General features: G+C 39.2%; 2 protein-coding genes across 5 annotated transcripts in view; one reads left to right on the top strand and one right to left on the bottom strand.

The window, feature by feature from the left end:
* Positions 1–21,481, bottom strand: part of KAT6A (lysine acetyltransferase 6A) — a 113,924-nt gene extending 92,443 nt beyond the window's left edge. For 2 of the 4 annotated variants that reach the window (XM_045459189.1, XM_045459201.1), the window contains exons 1-2: positions 21,381–21,481; positions 17,890–18,806 (exon numbers count right to left, since the gene is read on the bottom strand). In XM_045459189.1, coding sequence (XP_045315145.1) covers positions 17,890–18,489 — 600 coding nt within the window. In that variant the 5' untranslated portion in view covers positions 18,490–18,806; positions 21,381–21,481. Of the gene's footprint in view, positions 1–17,889; positions 18,807–19,073; positions 19,298–21,380 lie in introns of those variants that run through there. The other 2 variants (XM_045459197.1, XM_045459196.1) reach the window with 2 other exon arrangements.
* Positions 21,372–23,251, top strand: part of AP3M2 (adaptor related protein complex 3 subunit mu 2) — a 111,183-nt gene continuing 109,303 nt past the window's right edge. The window contains exon 1 of the mRNA XM_045459231.1: positions 21,372–21,465. The gene's annotated coding sequence lies outside the window, so the exon portion shown is untranslated. The remainder of the gene's footprint in view (positions 21,466–23,251) is intronic.

Genomic DNA, 23,251 nt, shown 5'->3' with positions numbered 1-23,251 from the left:
ACATCTACTGTGGGCTTACTATGTACCAGTGCTGTACTAGGTGCTATCAAATACAGAGTTTCTTATCATCTCCAAAACTGTATGCAGGATCATGATCTCATGAAGAAACAGAGGGGCAAAGAGGTTAAATAATCTGCCCAAGACAATACAACTAATTAAGTGGTGAAACCAGAAAGCAAACTACAGAGCTCAAATTCTGTTTATTACCCTAAATGATGGTAATTGATTTCAGTATCCAAGGAGGTCTCTCCTCTTCTGGTCCTGTATTATATATATTTTTCAATACTGACCAGAAAAGGCAATTTACAAAAATACTTCACTGCATAACTATGTGAGATTCCCTAACTCTTCTACCTGTCATGGCTCCTTTCCCCACACAATAAAAGGAGAAAAGTCATTTGTGCTGCTCTTCAGGAGTGCAAACTAAAATTCTAGAGTAGTTTTTTTAAAGGTCAAGTGGGACTCAGTTGTCCACACTTTTTAATTTTTTTTAATGTATATTTATTTTTGAGACAGACAGAGACAGACTATGAGCCAGGGAGGTGCAGAGAGAGGGAGACACAGAATCCAAAGCAGGCTCCTCTGAGCTGTCAGCACAGAGCCTGACGCAAGGCTTGAACTCACAAACTGTGAGATCATGACCTGAGCTGAAGTTGGATGCTTAACCGCCTGATCCACCAAGGCGCCCCTAGAGCAGTTTTTTACCCTTCTTTTCCCAGCGATACACATGACAAATGACAATCACATGTACAATATATTCCCCCGGTACACACACGACAGATAACAATCACATGTACAATATATTCCCCAGTATATACACATGACAAATGACAATCTCATGTACAATATATTCCCCCGGTATATATACATGACAAATGACAATCTCATGTACAACATATTCCCCCAGTATATACACATGAGACAAATGACAATCACAGGTAAAATATATTCCCCCAGTATACGGCATTACTGTTTTATTGGGCTTTTGCTTTGTGTGCTTTGCAGATACTGCATTTTTTACAAATTGAAAGTCTGTAGCAACCCTGCATCAAGCAAGTCTATTGGTGCCATCTTTCCAATAGAATCTGCTCACTTCATTTCTCTGTGTCACATTTTGGTAACTCACAATATTTCAAACTTATTTTTTCATTATTATATTTGTTATAAATGATCTGTGATCAATGATTACAACTCACTGACAGCTCAGATGACAGCATTTTTTTTTACCAATAAACTACTTTTAAGTTAAGATAAGTACATTGTTTTTTTAGACATAATACAATCGCACACTTAATAGACTACAGTATAGCATAAACATAACTTTTATATGCGCTGGGAAACCAAAAAATTCACTTGATCCATTTCATTGCAATTACGGCAATGGTCTGTCTGGTCTGCAACTGAACCCGCAATATCTCCAACATACGACTGTATAAACAATTCATATTCCCAGACAGGATATTTGAATGCAAATAAATCAGTGATGTTATTATAGAGATAACCACCTTAATTTTTTAAATAAATCACTTCTTACTTTAAATTATTTTCAACATGTTTCACAACTGAATGTAAAACACTGCTGTTCTAGAGCAGGGGTGGGCAAACCGTGGGCCTACAACCAAATTCAGGCCACCACCTGTTAGGTAAGTAAAGTCTATTCTCTATTGAAACACACTCTCATTCGTTTACATATTGTCTACAGTTGCTCTGCACAGAGTTAAGAAGTGAGATGAGAGACTCTATGACCCACAGAGCCTAAAATATTTATCCTCTGACACTTTAAAGAAAAAGTCTGCCAACATCTATCTCAGACCGACAATCATTCAAAGCTCCACTGTATTGGGAACTTACATGTCAATACATCAGACAAATCAGTTTCATTCTCTTCCTGTTTTTTTTTTTTTGTTTTTTTTTTTTAAAGCAGTTTTTGTACTTAAGATTCTCAGAGCTCCCTGGACTTAGGCATCACCACTTCATGTAATTTATTGTTATTTCCTTGGCGCCCTCATTTGACTAAGGGCAGAGTATCTATGTAGTATCCCTGTTATACAATAATCCCAGTACCTAGCATAGCAGCTGGAACACAGAGATTCTGTGGATATCTGCTGAATGCATGTCTGAAAATAAGCATATGATTTAACACAATCAGTCAAGAGTACAGGAGAGATTCAATCCTACAGAAACTTGTTACTCAAAGTGTATCCTGCTCAGCAAAGGAATACTTGGGACCTTATTAGAAATGCAAAATCTCAGGCCTCACCAAAGACCTAAAATTGAATTTTAACAAGATTCCCAGATGAAAATTTGAGAAACCATACTATACAATGTGGTGCTTAATTATATTAAACTCATTAGTTTGATTCCTAATATGAGCTAGGTCACTTTGCATGGGGAAAAACAGCAGCTCCAGGACTTCATCCTTACCCTAATCCTGAGCTTCAAGACATAAAATATTTATTTTGATGACTTTGACAAAGGGGGTTCTTTGTTATTTTGTTCTTTTATGGGGGTAGGGGGAGAAACACTGTTACTAAAAAAATAGGTCCAGGGGCGCCTGGGTGGCGCAGTCGGTTAAGCGTCCGACTTCAGCCAGGTCACGATCTCGCGGTCCGGGAGTTCGAGCCCCGCGTCGGGCTCTGGGCTGATGGCTCAGAGCCTGGAGCCTGTTTCCGATTCTGTGTCTCCCTCTCTCTCTGCCCCTCCCCCGTTCATGCTCTGTCTCTCTCTGTCCCAAAAATAAATAAACGTTGAAAAAAAAAAAAAAAAAATAGGTCCAAATGGGGGGACTATTCAAATATTTTGCCTATTCCAAAGGAGTATGACCAGAGAATGTCCATCCTAACTTAAATGGATTATAAAGTATATGAACAATTTTAACCTATCAAGATGTCTGTTTTTATGTCCTCTTAAAATTGAGAGGTGTTCATAAAGACTTCAAATAGTTTTCAAAATACAATGGCAATATTTTGCGGGTTAATAAACTGATTTGTTTTGTTGTTTCACTGAAGAAAAGAAAGGGAAGTCAGCACTACTTCCTGATATTTGTTTCTGAAAACAAACGCTAAAAAACCATAGCAGCTATGACCTGCCTGGACTAAAAATAATCTTCAAAAAGGCTGTTGCTCGATGAGTTTGGTAATTTAGATACTATTACTATCCCTTCTGCAGAAAAGAAACTGACACTTGAGGATAAACTAACTTAAAGATTAAACAATAAGTTAAGTGATGAGGCTGAGATGTATGGCCCTTAAATACTCTTATATAAGCCCCAAAATAATGTTGTAATAATTTGCGAAGTACTTTAAACTACTGGACCAATTTACCAGAATCTTAGTTTATCTCAACTCTGAATTCATAGTGTTTTTTTTCTTTTGACCATTCCACTAGCCTCTACATTCTAAGCACGTATATTTTGCTATATAATCTTGGGCAAATCACTTGACCTCTATGAGCCTTTAGTTCATCTAAAAATAGACAATCTTCCTTAAATATCTAGTACATAATATTTATTCAAAATTATGTAAGTTTTCAAATGCAAGTACTATATAACATGCACTTAAAAAGACTGACAAACGTGAACATAATCAAACAAGGTTTCCCCACCATCAGTAGAAAAGCAACAAAGCTAAGATGGTGGGGCAAGGGAGCGGGTGGATGTGTGGCGGGTGATTCTACAGGACAGAAATCTAACAGTACAGGCCACTACAAGAGAGAAGTTGTTACAGGCTTACAAAAGACCATGCAAAACGACCTACATATTTCTCAAAGCAACACCATATAACAGTTATAAAAAAAAAAAAAAAAAAAAAAAACAACTAAACAAATTTCTGATTACCTCTAAGTATGTATGTTTGTATGTTTTTAAGTAATCAGGCTTAAGACACACTAGTAGTAGAAATACAGATCAGAGGCTGTCTCTGGGCACTAGGTTGGAAGAACAAACTCCAATAAGAGTCAAAGAATGCAGTCAAAAATGGATTGGGGCGCCTGGGTGGCTGAGGCAGTTGACTTCGGCTCACGTCATGATCTCATGGTTTGTGAGTTTGAGCCCCACATCCAGCTCACTGCTGTCAGCACAGAGCCTGCTTTGGATCCTGTCTCCCTCACCCTCCCCTGCTCCCGCGCGCGCTCTCTCTCGCTCTCTCTTTCTCAAAAATAAACATTAAAAAATGGATAGGGGCACCTGGGTGGCTCAGTCAGTTAAGCATCTGACTTCAGCTCAGGTCATGATCTTGCAGCTCGTGGGTTCGAGCCTGGAGCCTGCTGCGGATTTTGTGTCTCCCTCTCTCTCTGCCCCTTCCCTACTCTCTCTCTCTCTCTCTCTCAAAAATAAACAAACATTAAAGAAAAATTTTTTTTTAATTTTTTTTTTAACGTTTATTTATTTTTGAAACAGAGAGAGACAGAGCATGAACAGGGGAGGGGCAGAGAGAGAGGAAGACACAGAATCTGAAACAGGCTCCAAGCTCTGAGCTGTCAGCACAGAGCCTGACGTGGGGCTCGAACTCACGGACCGTGAGATCATGACCTGAGCCGAAGTCGGACGCTCAACCGACCAAGCCACCCAGGCGCCCCAAAGAAAATTTTTTTAAATAATGATTTTTCACTTATTATAAGACTGCCAAAAATCAAAAAGTTTGATAACACTGTGTTGTGAAGGATGTAGGCAAAAAGTACTCTGATACACTGTTGGGTAATCTCTATGGAGAGAAATTCAGAAATACCAAACTTACAAAGGCATACATATTCTTTGACCCAATTGTTCCATTTCTAGGAACCTACAAGTCTAAAATAATGCGCAATGGAGGTTACTGAGTACTGTTTGTAATAAAAAAAAAAAAAATTGGAAAGAAATGTCCATCAGTGAGGAACTAGTTATGTAAATTATGGTACATCCATAAAACAGAATACCACCAAATCTTATATAATGACATGGAACACACTTTTAAGATACATTGTTAAGCGGGAAGAAAAACAAAGCAAGATGTAGAAAAGTGTATTAAGGTATGCTCTAAGGTATGCTCTATATGGGAGAAAAAAACATATAAGTGACTGCTTATATACACAGAGAATCTCTTTGGAGGGTAGAAACCAAACTCATTGACTACATCCCAGGAGGGGAACTAGTTGCTTGCAGAACTGGAGTTAAAAGAATACTTTTAATGGAACTCTTTTGTACTTTTTTAATTTTATGCACTAATGAATTATTATTACCTATTAGGGAAACACAATTTCTTAAGCTTTTTAAAATACTTTATGGGTAATAGAGAACAAATATTATCTTGAAGGAAGTAGCAAATGATACTTTACAGCTGATGTATCAAACATTTGCAGAAAACATCTGAAACTCTATCTCCCCTTTTAAATCTACAGAGGCTATAAATTGAGAGGATAAATGGTTTAGCTTCTAAGTTTACTAAGAGAGTTAATAGTTGTTTTTTTTTTTTTTTAAGTCAACCTGATTTCTATCATTCCTCCTTCCAGTTTAAACCTGACAGTTTCAATTCAACATTTTCTGAGCATCTTACAAAGTGAATACAAAGATTAATAACATGTATGACCTGATAAATGGTTTGACAGATGTATGTAATAAATGGTAAAAGACATTTTTTTTTTTTTAACGCTTGTCATTTTCATGAACAAGAGGCAGCCTGATGTTGCTGAGAAGTACTGGGATTGAAAGAGACCAGGACTATAGTTCCATTTCTTCCCTTAATGAACCATATAACTCTGCATACACAAAATCTAGCAATCATAACACCTGGATGGCCTACCGTACTACAAAAGTGTTAGAGCAAAAGAAGATATATGTGAAACCAAAATCTTTTATCATCTGTGAAACACTTCAGAAACATAATTATACCACCCATATGAAGTTTTAGGGAGAAATATTTCATTTCACTTTTTCTTTCTCTAGCTTCCTTTGCTGAAGAGTTCTCTGCTTAGCTGAAGTTATTAGAAACAAAACTTTATTTTTATTGTTCTTTCAAAGTTAATAGATGACAAAGCCAACCCACTTGTAAAGCATTCAAAGAAAAAGGTACATTTTTACTCAAAGTTACATATGTAAAATCCCAAACAGAGGAAAGCAGGTATTCAACTGCAACTCAAAGTTGGAGCTTACACAGCACATTAACCAAGGCCTTGATGCTCTTACAATGGAGGGTTAATGAGACCAAGAGGAAACCGAGGGTGGCAGCAATAAGGGCAAAAAGGGCCAATACAGAGTGGAGCTACAAAAGTACCAACAGCTGTGGCTGTCATGCTGGTAGCCTTTCAGCCTTCTTAATGATATGCTTTGTCAGTGCTCTTAAGTTTCAAGTTGCTGGTTTAAAATCTTGCTCTATTCTTGTTTTGTTTGTTTGTTTTAATTTTTATTTAGTTTTGAGAGACAGAGCAAAAGTGGGGAAGGGGCAGAGAGAGGGGGAGACAAAGAATCTGAAGCAGGCTCCAGGCTCTGAGCTGTCAGCACAGAGCCTGACGCGGGCTCTAACTCACAAACTGTGAGATCATGACCTGAGCCAAGTCAGACGCTTAACTGACTGAGTCACCCAGGCGCCCCAAATCTTGGTCTATTCTTAAGCAATGAGAGCAATTCGTTTACCTCACCCACCACTGATGTATACTCACACTGCAGAATAATTCAGATGAAACAAATCCTATCTTCTACCACTAAAAGGCTAGCAAACACACGCGCACGCGCGCGCGCGCACACACACACACACACACACACACACACACACACACACACAAATGTATCCTGCTGGCTTGGAGGTTACCCTATCACACCTTACCATCAGCTCAAAGAAAGCAGTATATCAAGAATAAATGCTAACTAATGTTTGCTGGGGAGGGCAGTGACTCCAAAACCAAGATCTAAAAGTTAGATGTGTGATTTGGTTCTTTATTCATATTCAATTAAACATTTATAAAGAGCCTACAATGTTTTGCTTCTAGGCCTTTGTACATGCTGTTCCCTCTGCAGGAACCACTCTTTCCCACCCCACCCATTTGCTTCCCCACCTCACTAACCTCTCACATGTGACTTCCTCTGAGAAGACTTCCCTAGTTTTCTCCACCCCTTCCCGTGTTTCCACAGCACTCGGTTTTACCCCATCAGAGCCCTTATCACTGTGTTAATTACACAGACAGTATGTCCTTTACCCAGGACTTAATCACTGTGCTGGCACCTGAAAATGTTCCATACATACTTACAAAGCATACCAGACATTGTGCCAGATAGGGATACAAAGACAAAAAAACAAGATCCTAAATTCCCTGTCTAGTAGGAGACAAGCTAAAGCAACAATACAATATAAAATGGGCTACGATGGAGGCATGTACAGGATCTCAGAGGCATAAAGAGCGCTAAGTCACCCTGGAAGCAGGATGAGTAATAATGAAGAAAGAAATGGAAAGAGGATATGCCTAAATTAAGCCTGCAAGATTAAATAAGAGCTAATCAGTGAAGAAAAGAGAAAGGATAATCATTCCAGACAGGAGAAAAACAAGAGCAATAGAAAACAAGGTGGATCTGAGGAACTACAAGTAGTTTGGGATGTATAGTGGTTCTCAAACCTTAGCATGCATCATGATCACCTGGAGGGTTTATTAACATACAAGTTGCTAGACCCCACCCCCCAGTTTGTGATTCAGTATGCCTGGAATATGGCCCAAGAATCTGCATTTCAAACATTTTCAGGTGACACTACTACTTCTAACCCCTGGGACAACACTTTGAAAACCACTAGTATAGTGGAACACAGAGGGCATAAGAAATAGCAGTAGACAAGTTCAGAGCAATGCGATGGGGTGAAGGGGGTTAAAAATTATATACACTATACCAAAGAATTTGGCACTAAAGAATTTTAACCAGAGAAGTAAGTTTAACTTCAGAAAGATGGTAATAATAGCTAGTATTTATAGAGCACTGGATTTTATGTATTCTGTACTGTCCAGTAACTATTAGACATATATGGCTATTTCAGTTAAATTAAATTAAAGTTCCTTAGTCAAACAACCACATTTCAAGAGCCACATATGGCCAGTGGCTACTGTAGTGAGCACAGATATAGAACATTCATTCCATCATCACACAAAGCACTATTAGACAACACTGATACATATTAACTCATTAAGTCTTCAAAACTTCATTTTCAGATAGGTACTGTATTATCTCCATTTTATAGAAAGAAATGTGGCCAAGAAAAATTAAGCAAATTACCCAAGGCCATAAAGCAAATGCTGCCAATATGGGATGCAAACCCAGATGGTCTGGTTCTTGGGCCTGTGTTCTTAATCACTTCTTAACAAGATCATTCTTGGCAATAATGTGGACTGGAGGGAAAGGATACTGGAGGAAGGAACACCAATGAGGAAACTGAGGTAAATCAGGAGAGAAATGACAAGGACCTGCACTGAGAGAGTAGCAGCTGGAATAGCAGTTAATTAAAAGACGTTAAAGAAGCAGAAAAGACTGGGGGCAGACTAGAGCTGAATCCAAAAGAAGTGCAAGTGAAGTGTAGAAGATAATACCAAAGTTTCTTTTAGGAATCAGAGTCAATGTCAATGTCTTGTACCACAGTAAGAAATCAAAAGAACAAGTTGAAGGTGATAAATTCCATCTGGGTCATCACTGAATTTGAAATGGCTGAGGAAAGACACTACACTATGGGATATATAAGTCTACAGCTCAAAAGAGAGGTTTAGATTATGAATTTAGTCATTAGTATAGTGAAGGTTAGGTCTAGACAGAACTCAGATGGTTGAAACAACAAGTAGGCACAGATCAGGACCTTAGGGAGTCCAATATATAAGATTCAGGCAAAAGATAAGGAGCCAGTAAACTGAAAATAAATTAATCACAAAGATGCAGAAACAGACACCTAGCAAAAAATTATCCCAGAGGTCAAGGGAGGAGAGAATGGTTAACAACCATAAATGCTGCAGAGAAGTCAGGTAACAACATAAAGACTGAAAACTGTCCATAAGAGCTGTTTCCAATGGTGCTCTAGGCCAAAGGGCAGATTGCAACAGATATGGAATGAATACAGACTTTTTCTCAAGGAGTTTCAAAATGAAGGGAAGACAATAGAGTGTAGATGTAGAGAAGGATTTGGAGCAGTGTTTTTGTTTGCTTTTACTCTAATTTGATGGGAGAGACTTCCCCATGTTAAGGGGAACACTGGGAATATTATTGATGGAACAAAGCCCCTGAGACAGGAGAGAACAGGTTCCTATACACAGAGAGATGAGCTCTAGACAAGACACTTCTTTTATAACCTCTGAAAAAGTAGCAAAGGGGGTAAAATACCTACAGACGGATGTAGGTTTGTGTAGGAGGGGTATAAACTGAATGAGCTCATATGGCCAGAGAGATTCCATTCTGTGAAGGAGAATACAGGAAGGTCAGCTGACAATGAGAAAAGTGAAAGGGCTGGAGGAAATACTGAACTGCTGCAGAGAGAACAGACTAAAGACACAGACATACATCCCAAAGCAGAACTGATTAGATGTTACAAATTTGTAAGTGGCATCCCACCACATGGTTCGTGTAATTTTCTTCAAAATGATAAACAGTCCCATAAGAAGCAGGGAGAGAAAAATGATTGGCTTAATGTCAAGTCTGGGGTTTGCCAATTGGAGGAGTAAAGCGAGTAACTGAGGTGATAAACCATAAGGCCAAGCAATTAGAAGAAAAGCATTAGAGTGGTGGGAGGGGGGCACCCATCAAACTCACACATGGAACCTTCTCCAGAATATGCACCAAATGAGACCCTGACGAGAAAAAAAAGAGCAGGTGCATAGGAGAGAAAGGTGAAACATTAGGGCACTTATGGTCAGGAAGTAGGATAAAACAAAATTTAGGTTTCCATAAGTACACTGTCCTGGTTCAAAGTGTGTTCATGAGAGTGGGGGTGAAGTATGTTGTTTCATGAATTTGTCTGAATTCGATGATTAGGTAAAAAGCATCTGCTTCTGTCCTAACCCCCTCAGCAAGTTCAAATAGAGGGTTTTCAACCCTGGCTGTACTGAAGATGCACATGGCGACCTCAAAACAAAACAAAATTTAAAAAATCTCATATCTGGGCCCCACTGCTAAATTTAACTGCCCTGGTGTTTATTTTTTGAGGCTCCTTGGGTCAAAAGTGGATTTAGTATCACTGCTTTACATTTAAGTTACAAATTTAAGAATTTACTGGCATGAGAAGAAATTAAATAACTACAGCAGGAAAATGGTAAAAGAGGATCTAAACCCTAAGTCAGATATTTAAAGATGTGCTCAACAGAAAAGTTGGGAAACCCCCCTAAAGCACAGCATCACACTCAACACACAAAAAAATTTAATAATGTTTCTAAGGGTTCTGTTACAGGTTCTAGAAAACTCAGGAGTTGAATGCTTCACTGTAGCCAATGAAAGAAAAAGAAAAACCTGCACTCTACTAAGCAGAAAGAATTGAAAACCAACTTAACAGCACCTCTCCAGGTCAACTACAGTTCACAATTCCCTGGAGGAAAAAGCAGCCTATAATATAAGCATGATAACACCGACCCCCCCCCCCCCCCCCCGCCGCCACACACACGGAATCTCTACCTTCTGCACGAAAGGTAAATGGCAAAGGAATCAGCTGTCTTTTCACACATACAAAAATTTTAAGTTTTTTAGCTGACAGATTTTCTTTCTACATCATTTTCTCCCTAATCAGTTTTACCAATAATCTTAAAACCACCCAGTTATTGTATAAATAACTGTCTCCAATTTCAATCTTTATTTGCCATTACTGTAACGCACTGCAAAATTTTACCACAAAGTAAAATAATGCAGAGATGAACTGTTAGTCAAAATGACCAAAAAAGACAAACATAATCTGTTTGCTGCCTTCTCTTTTAAGGTTTGTTTCCTATTACAAATCATCACCCAGAATTAAGATTCTATGTATACATAACAATGCATGGTAGACTCTACATTTCTGTTTTCCCCATATTTAATGCCTTTAATAAGAATTACTTCATTAATAGAAAAGCTTGTACCTTTCTATCTCAGTCCTAAACATTTTAAGTTCTAACCAATTATCCAAGTCACTCCAAAGATCTATGTTGTCGACTTTCTGAAAATCAGACTTAACTATAAGCAGACCTTTTTTTTTTCTTTCAAAATTCAAGTACTTTCTCTTCCAGCATTATGGTAGCTCAACATGTTCTTCTGATACATACCTAAAAACAGAGGACCACTTTCTAATTCCTCTAACGTGGACCATAAGAAAGCAGTCTTTTACAAAACAATAAAATATTGCTTCAACTTTCAAGAATGTACAGCTATCTTCAAACACTGAAACAAGCTGATTTACATATTTGTGGTTTATAAAAACCACCAAAACTCTCTAGACCAGAGTTTATTCTATGGTTTCCATTAAGAAATACATTATTTTAGGGGCGCCTGGGTGGCTCAGTCAGTTAAGCGTCCGACTTTGGCTCAGGTCACGATCTCGTGGTCCGTGAGTTTGAGCCCCGCGTCAGGCTCTGGGCTGATGGCTCAGAGCCTGGAGCCTGCTTCCGATTCTGTGTCTCCCTCTCTCTCTGCCACTTCCCCGTTCATGCTCTGTCTCTCTCTGTCTCAAAAATAAATAAAACGTTAAAAAAAAAAAGAAATACATTATTTTATACTTATTGCTCTCTAACACTTTAAAGCAGTACTACAGCCTAATGAAAAAAAAAGGAAAGAACTGAGAAGGGTCTGACCACTTTCTCCCAGATTAACTTGCTGCATGGCACTGAGCTAGACACTTAAATCTCTTTGACCCTCAATTTCTCTATTCATGAAATAAGATTAGAAATACTGTTATCCAAGACTGTTACTGGCTCAAAACTCTACAAAATGCAAAAGATTCTTTTTTTCAAAGAATTTATCTGTACTTTGTAAGCATAATATAATCCAAGTATAAAATATACCTAACACCATAGCTAGACTTATTTTTCCTTAGGTCTTTTTTTTTTTTTTTAATTGCCAGCAGTTAAAAACTATTTTGACCCAGAATGGCATTCTGCAAATCGAAATACTACACCACTATAATCCCTATGCTTAATTTCAACCCTTAACCAAATAATACCATATTACAAACAGTTTCTTTGCCTGTTCCCTAATGAAGTTGAGAGTAGTTCTTTGGACTTGAATTTACAGAGTTATGTACAGTGCTGATGAAAGCCATCTGTTGGGAACTATGACTTTCCTGTCAAAGGAAAACACCAGAAGAAGCAGTCTAGATTTTCCTGGGAACCAGCTGCAGCTGAATGAGTCCTAATCCTGCTCCAGCTGGGAAAAGCAGAAGGGTGAAGTCGCTACAGGTCTAATTCATCTGCTGCAGGTCCTTTGTGAACTGACTCCACCCATGAGTAGCCAATTGGTAAACAACTTTACCAGAAGGAGGCTCTTAATAATTCCTATGCGTAACATTCATTTGTTTCTTTAAAAATGTTTAAATCAGAACATGAAAAGTATTCATTATTCTAATTTTAACACTTCCCAGTTCACTTTTAAAAAATCTTCTTAATTCTACTTTAACCAGCCAACATGGCAGCCAGATTCAGTCCTCTTATATAGCTAAGATCCAAGTCAGTATAGAAAATATGCTTTCTCCAATACTCTAAATACAAAGAAAAAAAATCCTATTATCTATTTGCTTTCATAGTATTAAAGATAAGTGTAATATAAAAAAAACACTGGCTCATGTGTCAGGATGAACTAAATAAAAAACAGGCAGCAAAGACAAGAAGATAATGTATTTTGCATACATTTTCCATTTGGTGTTTTATGAGAAGCCATAATGAAAACCTGTATTATTAAATGTTATTAAATGGCTATTATATAAATATATTACACCTATAAAATTTAACCATGTCAAAGTCTTCTGAGCCTTCAATAAGAAAACATGTCAAAGCACTCAGAACAGTACTCAATGCATTGTTAGCCCTTTAACAAATGTTAGCTATTAATAGTTTCTATAAGCAACTGCTTACATTCCCTTGGCCTACTGATACAGGGCAAAGAAAGGTCAAAATGGTTAGATCCTCTAGGTCCTATTCCTGAAGCACTTTGTAGTATCTGATGTCTTCATTAATTTCTTCCCTTTATTTCATCAATTTATTAGAAATTAGTCCAAAAAAGAGTAGAGTGCTAGTAACCGTTAAGTGTAAGAAAAATGTTTAGGTTGTGTGCATTGGCTAGGTATAGACGTTTTGATTAGCAATGGCTAAACCAAAGGTTGCTTTAGTAGCTCAAATTTTCTTTCAGGGTGTGTCATGGACTGAAAATTACCAAAACACAGAGCTCACAAGCTAACTAGAAGACCAAAAATTACCTGTACAGTTGATTGAATTTAAATAAATACTGCATTATAAGTATACCTCTGCCTGAATTATTTTTAAATTTCTGGGTTTTTTGTTTTTTTTTTTAAATAAAAACAAGTCTGCTGAGACAAAGTCAATTCCTAACCCCATTTATATTTAATCTACCTCGATAAATTGTTAGTAACAAATGTTTATTTTTTATTTCTAGCCAGCTTTTCCTCACAGTCCAGTTAGAGTCACCAAAAGTTGATGTAGCATCAATCTTACTATAAAGGCCATCTCCAAATAGCTAAATCAAAGCTTTATTATTCTTAACTCAGTGTTTTCAAATATGAAAACATATTTGCATCCCTATATCAAAAATCTAAGTTCCTGTCAAAGTCCCATTTATTCTACAAATTTAAAATGTCAAATTCCACTCAGAAAAATAATTTGGATTCAGTATACTAAGAGTTTACTGTACTGACGTAACTTATTTTAGAAGGTTTTAAATGTATCGCTTGATCTTTCTACTCTAAGTTACCTACCTTGGTAATAACTAAACAATAACATTAGTTGACAATACTTTCTCTTCCCTTTCCAATTGTAATGCTTCCGCAAATTATAACTCTGTTCCACAATACTACTCCACAAAATAACATTTCAATGCCGTGGTTATCATTAAGAGTACAGTTTTCTGGGCTAGTAAGAAGGAACATAAGCTAGATTTTTCTGTGTGTAAAATGAACCCAGAAATTTGATATCAAGGTGAAAATTATTCCTGAAAAGGTTCCTTCCAAGACTCAGTGTCTAATTTTTTTTAGTGTTTATTTTTTTAGAGGGGTGGAGGGGCAGAAAAAGGGAAAGAGAAAGAATCCTAAGCAGGGGGACTCAGGGACTCGATCTCATGAACCAACAGTGAGATCATGCCCTGAACCAAAATCAAGAATCAGATGTTTAACCAACTGAGCCACCCAGGCGCCCCTAAAGATAATTTTTTAAATAGACCATCACAATCTCAAATAATACAGCCCCACCCAAGAAACATCTCATTATTTCTGAGATTCACAATGCTTAATTGATATGAAAAAAAAGAATGTATAAACTAAAAGCTGTATTTCATAAACTAAAAAATAATTCCAAAAATATTTATTTCACATCTCTCTACCTTAATCCTCAACAAGACCTAAATCCTAAATTCATTGTTCATGGTAGGCATCTAAATGTTTGTTATATGAATAAATGAAATAAATGAACAAATTATCTTACAGTAAAATCTTTCAAAAGCAAATAAATTTTCAAGAAGCAAGTTGTTATTTAAGCCAGTGTCACACTATCACTCTCACCTATATGCCACAATTCAAGGGAAAGCAACATTTGGTCCAAAATGAAAGCACTCTACTTACAACTATGCAACAAATCCCAAAGTGCAAATCAGAAAATTTCAGTGATAAATAAAATGAAAATTAATAAGCACAGAAATTATCTTTAAGAGAAATAAAATGTCATGTAAACAAAATTTTTTTTTTATAGATCGCAGGCACACAAAACTAGATTTTTCATAATCTTTGGTTTCTGATACATTCTTATCACTGATTCAAAGTCAGTTTTAGAATTCATTCTATGATAGAAAGAGAAAAAAGGGACAGAAACCAAGAAGGGGTAGGGGGTAGAAGGACATATGGCCTTTCATAATTAGAGAATGTGCTATGGAATTAACACCAAAAATACTCACAACTGTGTACCTGAGTGCAGTGTCAGGCACTGTATGTAACAACTCCCAAGAGGCAGGAGGTAGCTAAAGCTGTTACAAAGATTGGAGCCAGACTGCCCAAGTTCAAATCCCGGCTTTGCCACTTAATATCTCTGCGACTTAGAGAAATTAGTAAACCTCTTTTATGCCTCAGTTTCTTCACTTGTAACATAACAGTACCTACTTCATGGATATGTATGAGAATTAAATGAGTTAATAGATGTATAGCTTTAAAGTAATGCGTGGCACGTAGTAAACACATCAAGTTAAATACACTTACCATAAACTACCACAACCCTAAAGCTAGCTCAGAAATTTCCCTTACAACATAGATTTAACTTTTAGATCATAGTATCCCGTGGATTTTTCCTATTTATCAGTGTGAAAACACACTTAAGTTCAAGTGTGTTCACAAAAACTCTTAAAAAAAAAAAAAACTATTTCTACACAGCTGATCCCACAAAAAGCAGCAAACACTACTCAGTTGCTGAAAATCTAACATACAGTTCTACGGTTCCTTCCAAAGGCTGGTATCTCCAAGCAATAAAAGTTAAAAATTGATACAGAAAAAAATAAAGAGGAACTTGAGATAATGCCAATTCAGTTCCAGAGTGCCTGGCCCACAATAGGTACTCACTCAATAACCATTTGCTGAATTAATTAAGGCCTAAATATGAAAGTACTTCTGGCCTATCTTTTCCTTTCTCCATCACTGTCAAATACACTCTGTATAATTTTTTTGAGAATATCTAGGTTCATAACAGCAAACCAATCAATTTTTAAAAGAGAAAGGAAAGTACATAAAATACAATAAAAAGAACAAACATATAATCTGTTCAGAGGAGTAATTCCTCACCATATTATGATTTTGAATGTGAGCTTTTCTTATCTTTGGGAGAAGTCACTCAGGAAATTCACTACTTAAAATAAGACTATTTAAAAATATATAGCAGATCTTATCAACTCTAACTCCATAGATATCATAAAATTAGTTTTTAATTCAGACCCATACACATATATAGAAGTCTATTCAACAAAACTCAAAATACATTCTTAAATGTATACTCCAAATTTAGTTTCTTCAGTTAACAACACTATATATTACAGTTATGTAACCTAAAAGATATTTCTAACTAAAGTCAACCAACAAATCTCTACTGGATTAAGTTTTTTGTTTTTTTTTTTTTTAATATAGAGGTCTCAGCCCAACTGCAAAATAAGATGGTTCTCAAGGTCCCCTTTCAAAAGTAAAATCCCAGGGTGACAAAACTTAGATTTGTCCCATAGTGTACTATACTGGCTACCTTTTAAAAATACATACACAATTGATACTTTATATATGGCTAATATTTTCAAAAATTAAAATATCTAATTCAAGCAAGGGAAATTATAGTAAAAGCAAGCACCCAGGTGTTCTGGCAAAAAATTTATAATACCTAATTCACTGATATAACACTGAATTCATTCTAAACTATAAATTGTTTCCTGTTTCCATGCAGTTAACCTGTAAATCATTTGGTAACAATTTTTGGAATCAATCGTTATATTTCACTTAACTTCAGCCATATGTGATCAAGAAACAGCTCTTACAGTAAGAGTTCTTACAGCACTGGACTACAGAGTAAAGCATTTCAGTTATTTGTCCACCTTGAAATTTTAATACCACACTTTTAAATAAAATGCTCAAATGACACACAACCATTCTAACAGAATAATTTCAAGAGTAATAATGGTTAAGATAATGTTTCTATTTCAAAGTTCACAGGGAAAATTGAACCTTAAAATAGATCTCTAAAACTTCATCAAAGAAAAATACTGTTATTTTTCAGTTGCTATTTAAACAAAAATCTATAGCTGGGTTACTAACTGCAATAAATTTAGACTGAACCTCAAGTATTTTTAAACACATTCAGTGTTAACTTTACAATCTTCTCATCCTAGAAGTAGCTTCCATGATCTTAGGCAAAATAAAGATTATTTTACTATTGTATACTAAAATGTGCATTAAGTACTACCACTCTCCCCACAACTACAATTCAGAACACTTGAAATAAATTCACAGCTAAGACACTAGGTCAATGTAAAAAACTGCTACTGACAAAATTCTCTTCATCTCCTAATATCTACTGAAAGGCCAAAATTTGCTGTTTCTTAGCATACTTTTTTAACTGCACAAAATAACAGCATAAAACACAGCACATTACCACTGTGTACCAAAACACCCAACTCCACAGAACTTTAGGAATACAGAATACTTTTTCCTGACCCATGTAGTTACACCGCTCATAAATAACACTTAGGACTTCATCATATGCAAAGAATACATGACAAAAAGTTAGAATACGACAAAAATAAAAATTGATAAATTTGCTTAGCTACAACTACGGATGGGTCAGGAGACTCAGTCTCACTCCTTCCTAACGGTAATGTGCAAGAAAAAAGAAAAAAAGGAAAAAGGTTCTTAGAGTCACCTGCTTGTTTCAAATCCAAGCCTCGAACATTTAGGAGTGCTCATCAACTTCCAGCAGTAAGATATTCTAAGAACTTATAACAGCCTTAAAGTTGAATGCTACTTTTAAACTCTAATCTAAATCTGTTCTTTTCGGTACATCAATACACTCTGAATGTCAGGTGTCAAGGCAACTGGTATCTACTGAATTCCAACAACTTACCAATAAAAAACCAAAGATGATCATTCCCTAAGTCCCCAAACACAAAACTTGAACATAACTTCTACATACTTCCTAGAAACATGACTTTGTAGCATGCTATATCTTCAGCTCTATGAACACTGATGCGTATACCACTCTTACCTTATCCTTTTCATGTGGAAGGAGTGACACTGGAGGTAAAGAGGAAAGAGACTCACAACTCTCTTTCCCATCCACACTGGTTGCTTTAGTGTTGAGCCGATAAAGAGGTCCATCTTTAAGGAGTCTGCCGTGGCCAACGGCTCGTTTAATAGCCAATCGTAACTGCTGGTGAAAGCCAGAGGCAGCGCTGCCTCCAAATAATGCAGACACATCCTTCTGACCTTTCAAAAAACGTTCAATGCTTTTCAAAGTTGAGCCACTGGACTCTGCCAAGCCCTCAACTGCCCGCTTGATCAGTTTATTCCAATCTATGTTTTGTTTATTATCCAATTTTCCATGGTTTCGGGGTTTAGGAAGTGCTATTCGCCCAGGATTATCAGGATCTTTATAGGAATTGAGTCCTTTATTTGAGACTTTTAAAATTGTTCCATCTTTAACACTCAACTCCAATTGTTCTAAAACAGTTTTACGATCCAAGCCATGGGATGAAGACACTGCATTGCATATCCTTTCTTCTGAAGGACGCTGTTTTTGCTTCTTCACTTTTTTGATGGCCTCCAAAATCCACTCCGTATACAGCGGGTTAGCGAGTTTTACCATGGTGAAGGATTCTGTATATCCATAGAGTCGTTATCCCTTATCCTGATGCTGAGTAAGTTTTATACCATGGAAAACAACATTCTCGGAAGCTGGGAACCAGTTAACCATAGCATACAAGTTTTCTGGCCTGAGTCCTTCCTCCTTGCACAAAACAGAGTGCCTCCTCACTTTTACTTCAGAAACCAAAACAACCTGTTATTTGAAATGTCTTTAAATTTCCCAATAAATTTCTCAATAGCACCACACATGGGTCTCTTCATGAACTTGTAAGAACTCAAGAACATCCCATTCCCAGCAGAAAAATGTGCATCTTATGCCTGAAAAACAATTAAAACAAGATCAGTTTCCTATCAAGCCCCACTTTGTAAATAAGCTATAAATGAAACATCCTAATCTTTAAAAACAATCAAATAGCAAATGTTTACTGAGCACCTGTAGAGTTTTAACAAGTTTCTATCAACATTCTGAAACAATCATGTATGTATGTAAAGGATTGGAATAAAAATGAAAAAAAGATGAATAATTAGGATACAACAGGTATACAAGATGAGATATACTATGAATGACCTTAGGCTACAACTAACCAGAGGGGTGCTGACTATTCTGTACTCCACAATCTCTGCTCACCAGTCTATGAATTCAAACTCTTCCTTGTCATCTTTCCCCAAGAAACTATTCAGCACTTCAACAAGTATCTGGATTAGTAGAAAGAATCCTGCAATGAAAGTAAGAGTGAATCTTTCATCTTTCAAAATTCCAGACATTCAGACTGCATAAAAACAGTCAATAAAATAAGGAAGAAAACCGTTGAGAAAATTTTAACTATTTTATATAAAAAAAAATACTATTTACACAGATCAAGTTCATATTTTAAGTAAACACTGCAAATGGAAACAAAAATATTGAAAATCATCAAGTGTCAGAAGTGCTTAAAGAATTTTAAAATAATCCAATTTCATTCAAATTTCAAGAATAACATGCTGATAGCTTCTCCTAAACCAAACTAAAACACTAATATTCAATATAACGGCAGGAATAACTGTCAAAATGTTCATAACCAAGCTACAGATATAGCAACTAGAAATGAGAAAGGCCCAGAATCACAGGGTTCAAATGCACACACTACATGTCAAATGCACAATATTGCCTGTCGGCAGGTCTAAAGAGAAGATCTCATAGATTCAAGATTTCTGTCCTGAAATGAACGTGAAAGAGTAAAACACAAACACATAAATACATTGCCTCTCCAGGATCAAAGTCAATATTCTTCTTTCAGACAAAAGAATCCGGCAGATACAGATCTTTTTAAAAATCACCAAAATAACGAATTCTGAAACCAATTTAACTTCTTTGCTTCCAAAAATAAATGTAACTTAGGTGATTTTTAGGACGCCTGCTCTTATTCTGAGAAGCATTTACATTACAACCTAAAAAATTATATGAAAAATGGCTCCCGCAGCAATTATTCTTAAAATTAATATTAAAACCAAAAGCAAAACTAACAGATATTAGAAAAGCTACAGTGCTATAAACTCTGATAGGAAAGAAAAAGGCTGAAGTAAACACTCAAACTTGAGCCAAGATTTATTTTTAAATTAGCTGGCTAAAAAGAAGCCCCCTGAGAGAGCTATGCTTCATTCTGGTGAGTCTCGAGAGGATAGAAATCATAGTATTATTACTCCAAGAACGTTCATTACGTAGGCATTAACGCTAAACTGAAGGAGAAGCTACAATCTGAGTTTAAGAAGCCGGGAACGTCCTAATTGATTATGCTCGCAGGTGAAAGAATGAATGACAGCTACTCATTGTCTCTCAGGCCAGGGTTTTCACCAGTCTCCAGGTCTTCAGACAGTAAAGCGCCTGCAGACTTGAACTTTAACTCTCTGAAAGTACACCAGCGGCTAGAGAAAAACTACTCCTTGCTTCCGACAGTCCTTCCCCGGCCTGGATTCCCCACCCCCAAACACATCTTCGCGCTCTCTTTTTAAAGAGCGAGAAACTTTAAAAACTTCAAACTGCACAACCCTGCAGCTTGCCAACGGGTAGCTTCGCCGTACCCATCAGATGGAAACAGAACCCAAAGACTAAGTTAACAATGAAATCACGTGAAAGAGTTAAGAGCAATGTATCTCCCATTCCCGGTTCCTCCAAATCCTAAGCCCCACAGAGGCCGGTTCAAAGGAGGCGTTTGGGGCACGCAGGCTGCCCAAGAAGCCTGACAGGTCCGGCAGCTCCCGTCCAAACCGGCCGAAGGTTGACAGGCAGCCCGCCGCCTCCCCTCCCAGCGCAGGGGCTGACAGCCCGACAGACACAACACCACACGTGCTGCCTCCTCCGCACCACAACACCCGCCAGCCTGTCACCCCCACTTGCAGCCTCAGCCCCGCTCGGATCTCCGCGCACCCCGCCGGAGCCGGAGAGCGAGCACCCGGGAGCGCGGGCAGCAGGGGCCGCGCCCGGCCTGGGGCAGCGAGCGGCCGGGCGCAGGTGGGGCCGGGGCGGTGGGCGCGCCCCCGAGGGAGAGCGGGCTCGCCGGCACAGCCCAGCCCGAGGCTCCGCGGCCTGGGCCGCTCTCCGCCCGCCCACCCGCCGGCTCCCCGGGGCTGGGCCCGGCCGGCGGGCGGGCGGCGGGGGCGTTGGGCCCGCGAGCGCCGGGCCGGCGGGCGGCGCGCGGGCCGCAAGGCGGGGGGAGCCGGGCGCCGGCCGGGCGCGAGGGGGCGGCCTCGGCGCCCCAGCCCGAGGCCTGGCGCAGAGCAGCGGGAGGCGGCGCAGGCCGCGGCGGGGCCTGCAGCGGCCCGCCGACCCCGCGAGGCGGCGGAGCCGGCTCCGGAGCGGCTCAGCCTCGGGCTCGACGGCCAGGGGCAGTCGCCGGTGGCTCCTCGGCTACTTACCGGGGGAGAAGAGAGCCGGGATCCCGGAGCCCCGGGCCGGACCGCGGAGATGCCCCAAACTGACACGGCCGCCATCTTGGAGACAGTGAGCTCCGGCCGGGGGGAGGGGAGGCGAGGCGGCGGAACAGCCGCGGGGGGAGGGGAAGCGTCGCGAGGGAACGGCTGCCTGGGGGAGGGAGCGGTAACAGCCTGGGAGGGAGGCGTGGGGGAAGGAGAAGGGGGAGCACGAGAGGGGGGCGGGCGAGGAGCGGGAAGAGCTGCGCCGAGAGCCGGGAAAGGCCGGAGGGCGGGGCGGGACAGGAGGGAAGAGCCGGCCGGGCAGGTCACGTGGGGCCGGTACAAAAGGCCAAAGCCAAAGTGGGAGGAGGACCTGATGGGGCTGGAGGCCAAGAACTGGGGGTTCCTTCTTGTCTTTCTCACGCGGTTAGGTCAGGCAGATAGCGGGAAAAGGAAATGGTGTATCCCCATTACACAGCTGGGGAAACTGAGGGCAGGCGCATGGGTGGGGTGGCTTCAGTGTGGCACGGAAATCCGGTAGCCAGACTATCTGAACTCCTGATGATGTCTGTTTACAGTTAGCAGATCCTCCCTGCCCACTTCTGTGCTCACACCCCACTTCCACAGTAACTCTCCCGGAACCCGAGGTCAAGAGCTGGGGGAGTGGGGAGGGGACAAAGAGCGGGGAGGAAGTTGCCTCCCTTTATCATTCCCTTTTGGCTCCCATCGCACCCCACACATGTCACCCTACTGTAGGAAAAAGAGTAGGTGCAATGAGGAGGGAGGAGAGGGTGGAAACTTAGACACCCGTGTGAAGCCCTTTCACCACAATGACTTCATCCTCCCCACATCCGAGAGGCTTGTTGGACCTTACCAAGCCGTTTTTAAAAGAAACAGCAAAGACTCAGGTCCAGTGACTTACACAAGGTCACACAGCTCTTTTGTGGCACACATCTGAGTTTCAAGGCTTGATCTCTTTTGTTCCAGTGCTTGTCTTCTACCCATTCCCTATGCAGAATTGCTCTTTTCCAAATTGAAAGCTGAACCACGAACTGGCACTTTTCATGGTCTGTCTTCTGGTGGCATGTATGTTTCTTTGTCTTATCTCTCATCTAGTAAACTCCTTGAGGCAGAGATTGAGTCATACGTTTTTTGTGTGTGTGTGTGGTTTTTTTTTTTTTTTTTCTGCAGTAAATGACAAAAAGACATACTAAATGCTTAATAATTCTTAGTGGAAGTGTATTTCTGCTACTGGACTTTTAACTGCTGTGTACCCCTCTGTATAAACTGTCCTCCCCATACCTCATGTTATCTCAGCGTTCCCTTGTAAAACCACCCTCTCACTCACTGCCTTAATTTTAATATGTATCTCCTTTCTGAACTCTTATAGTATTCACCATTTGCCCTATTCCTTTGGCACTTGATACATTGCTCTTGCGTACATTTAATGACTCTATTCCCAAACATATGCTCTTCTTTGATGCCTCTTTGCATCTCCAGCAGCATAGTCTTGTACAAGCAGTACAGACTCAAAAAAAAAAAAAAAAAAAAAAAAAATTAGAGGCGCCTGGGTGGCTCAGTTAAGCCTCCAACTCTTGATTTTGGCTCAGGTCATGATCTCACGTTCCTGGGATGGGGCTCTGCACTGACACCACGGAAACTGCTTGGGATTCTATTCTCTCTCTCTCTCTCTCTCTCTCTCTCTCTCTCTCTCTTCCTCCCTACCCCGCACTCACTAGCTGTCTCAAAATAAATACACATTTAAAAAAACGTTGCTAGTGAATGAAAATTTTTTCAGCCACTAAAAAAAGATGGAATTTTTACCCCCAACACAAGCCCTGCCTTGTTTATTCCTGGACCTCTACTTTCCTTTC

The sequence above is a fragment of the Leopardus geoffroyi genome, chromosome B1 (assembly GCF_018350155.1).
Source record: "Leopardus geoffroyi isolate Oge1 chromosome B1, O.geoffroyi_Oge1_pat1.0, whole genome shotgun sequence".
In the NCBI taxonomy this organism is placed as follows: domain Eukaryota; kingdom Metazoa; phylum Chordata; class Mammalia; order Carnivora; family Felidae; genus Leopardus; species Leopardus geoffroyi.
Note: the sequence above shows the minus strand (reverse complement) of the source record. Positions and strands in the feature narration are given on the sequence as shown.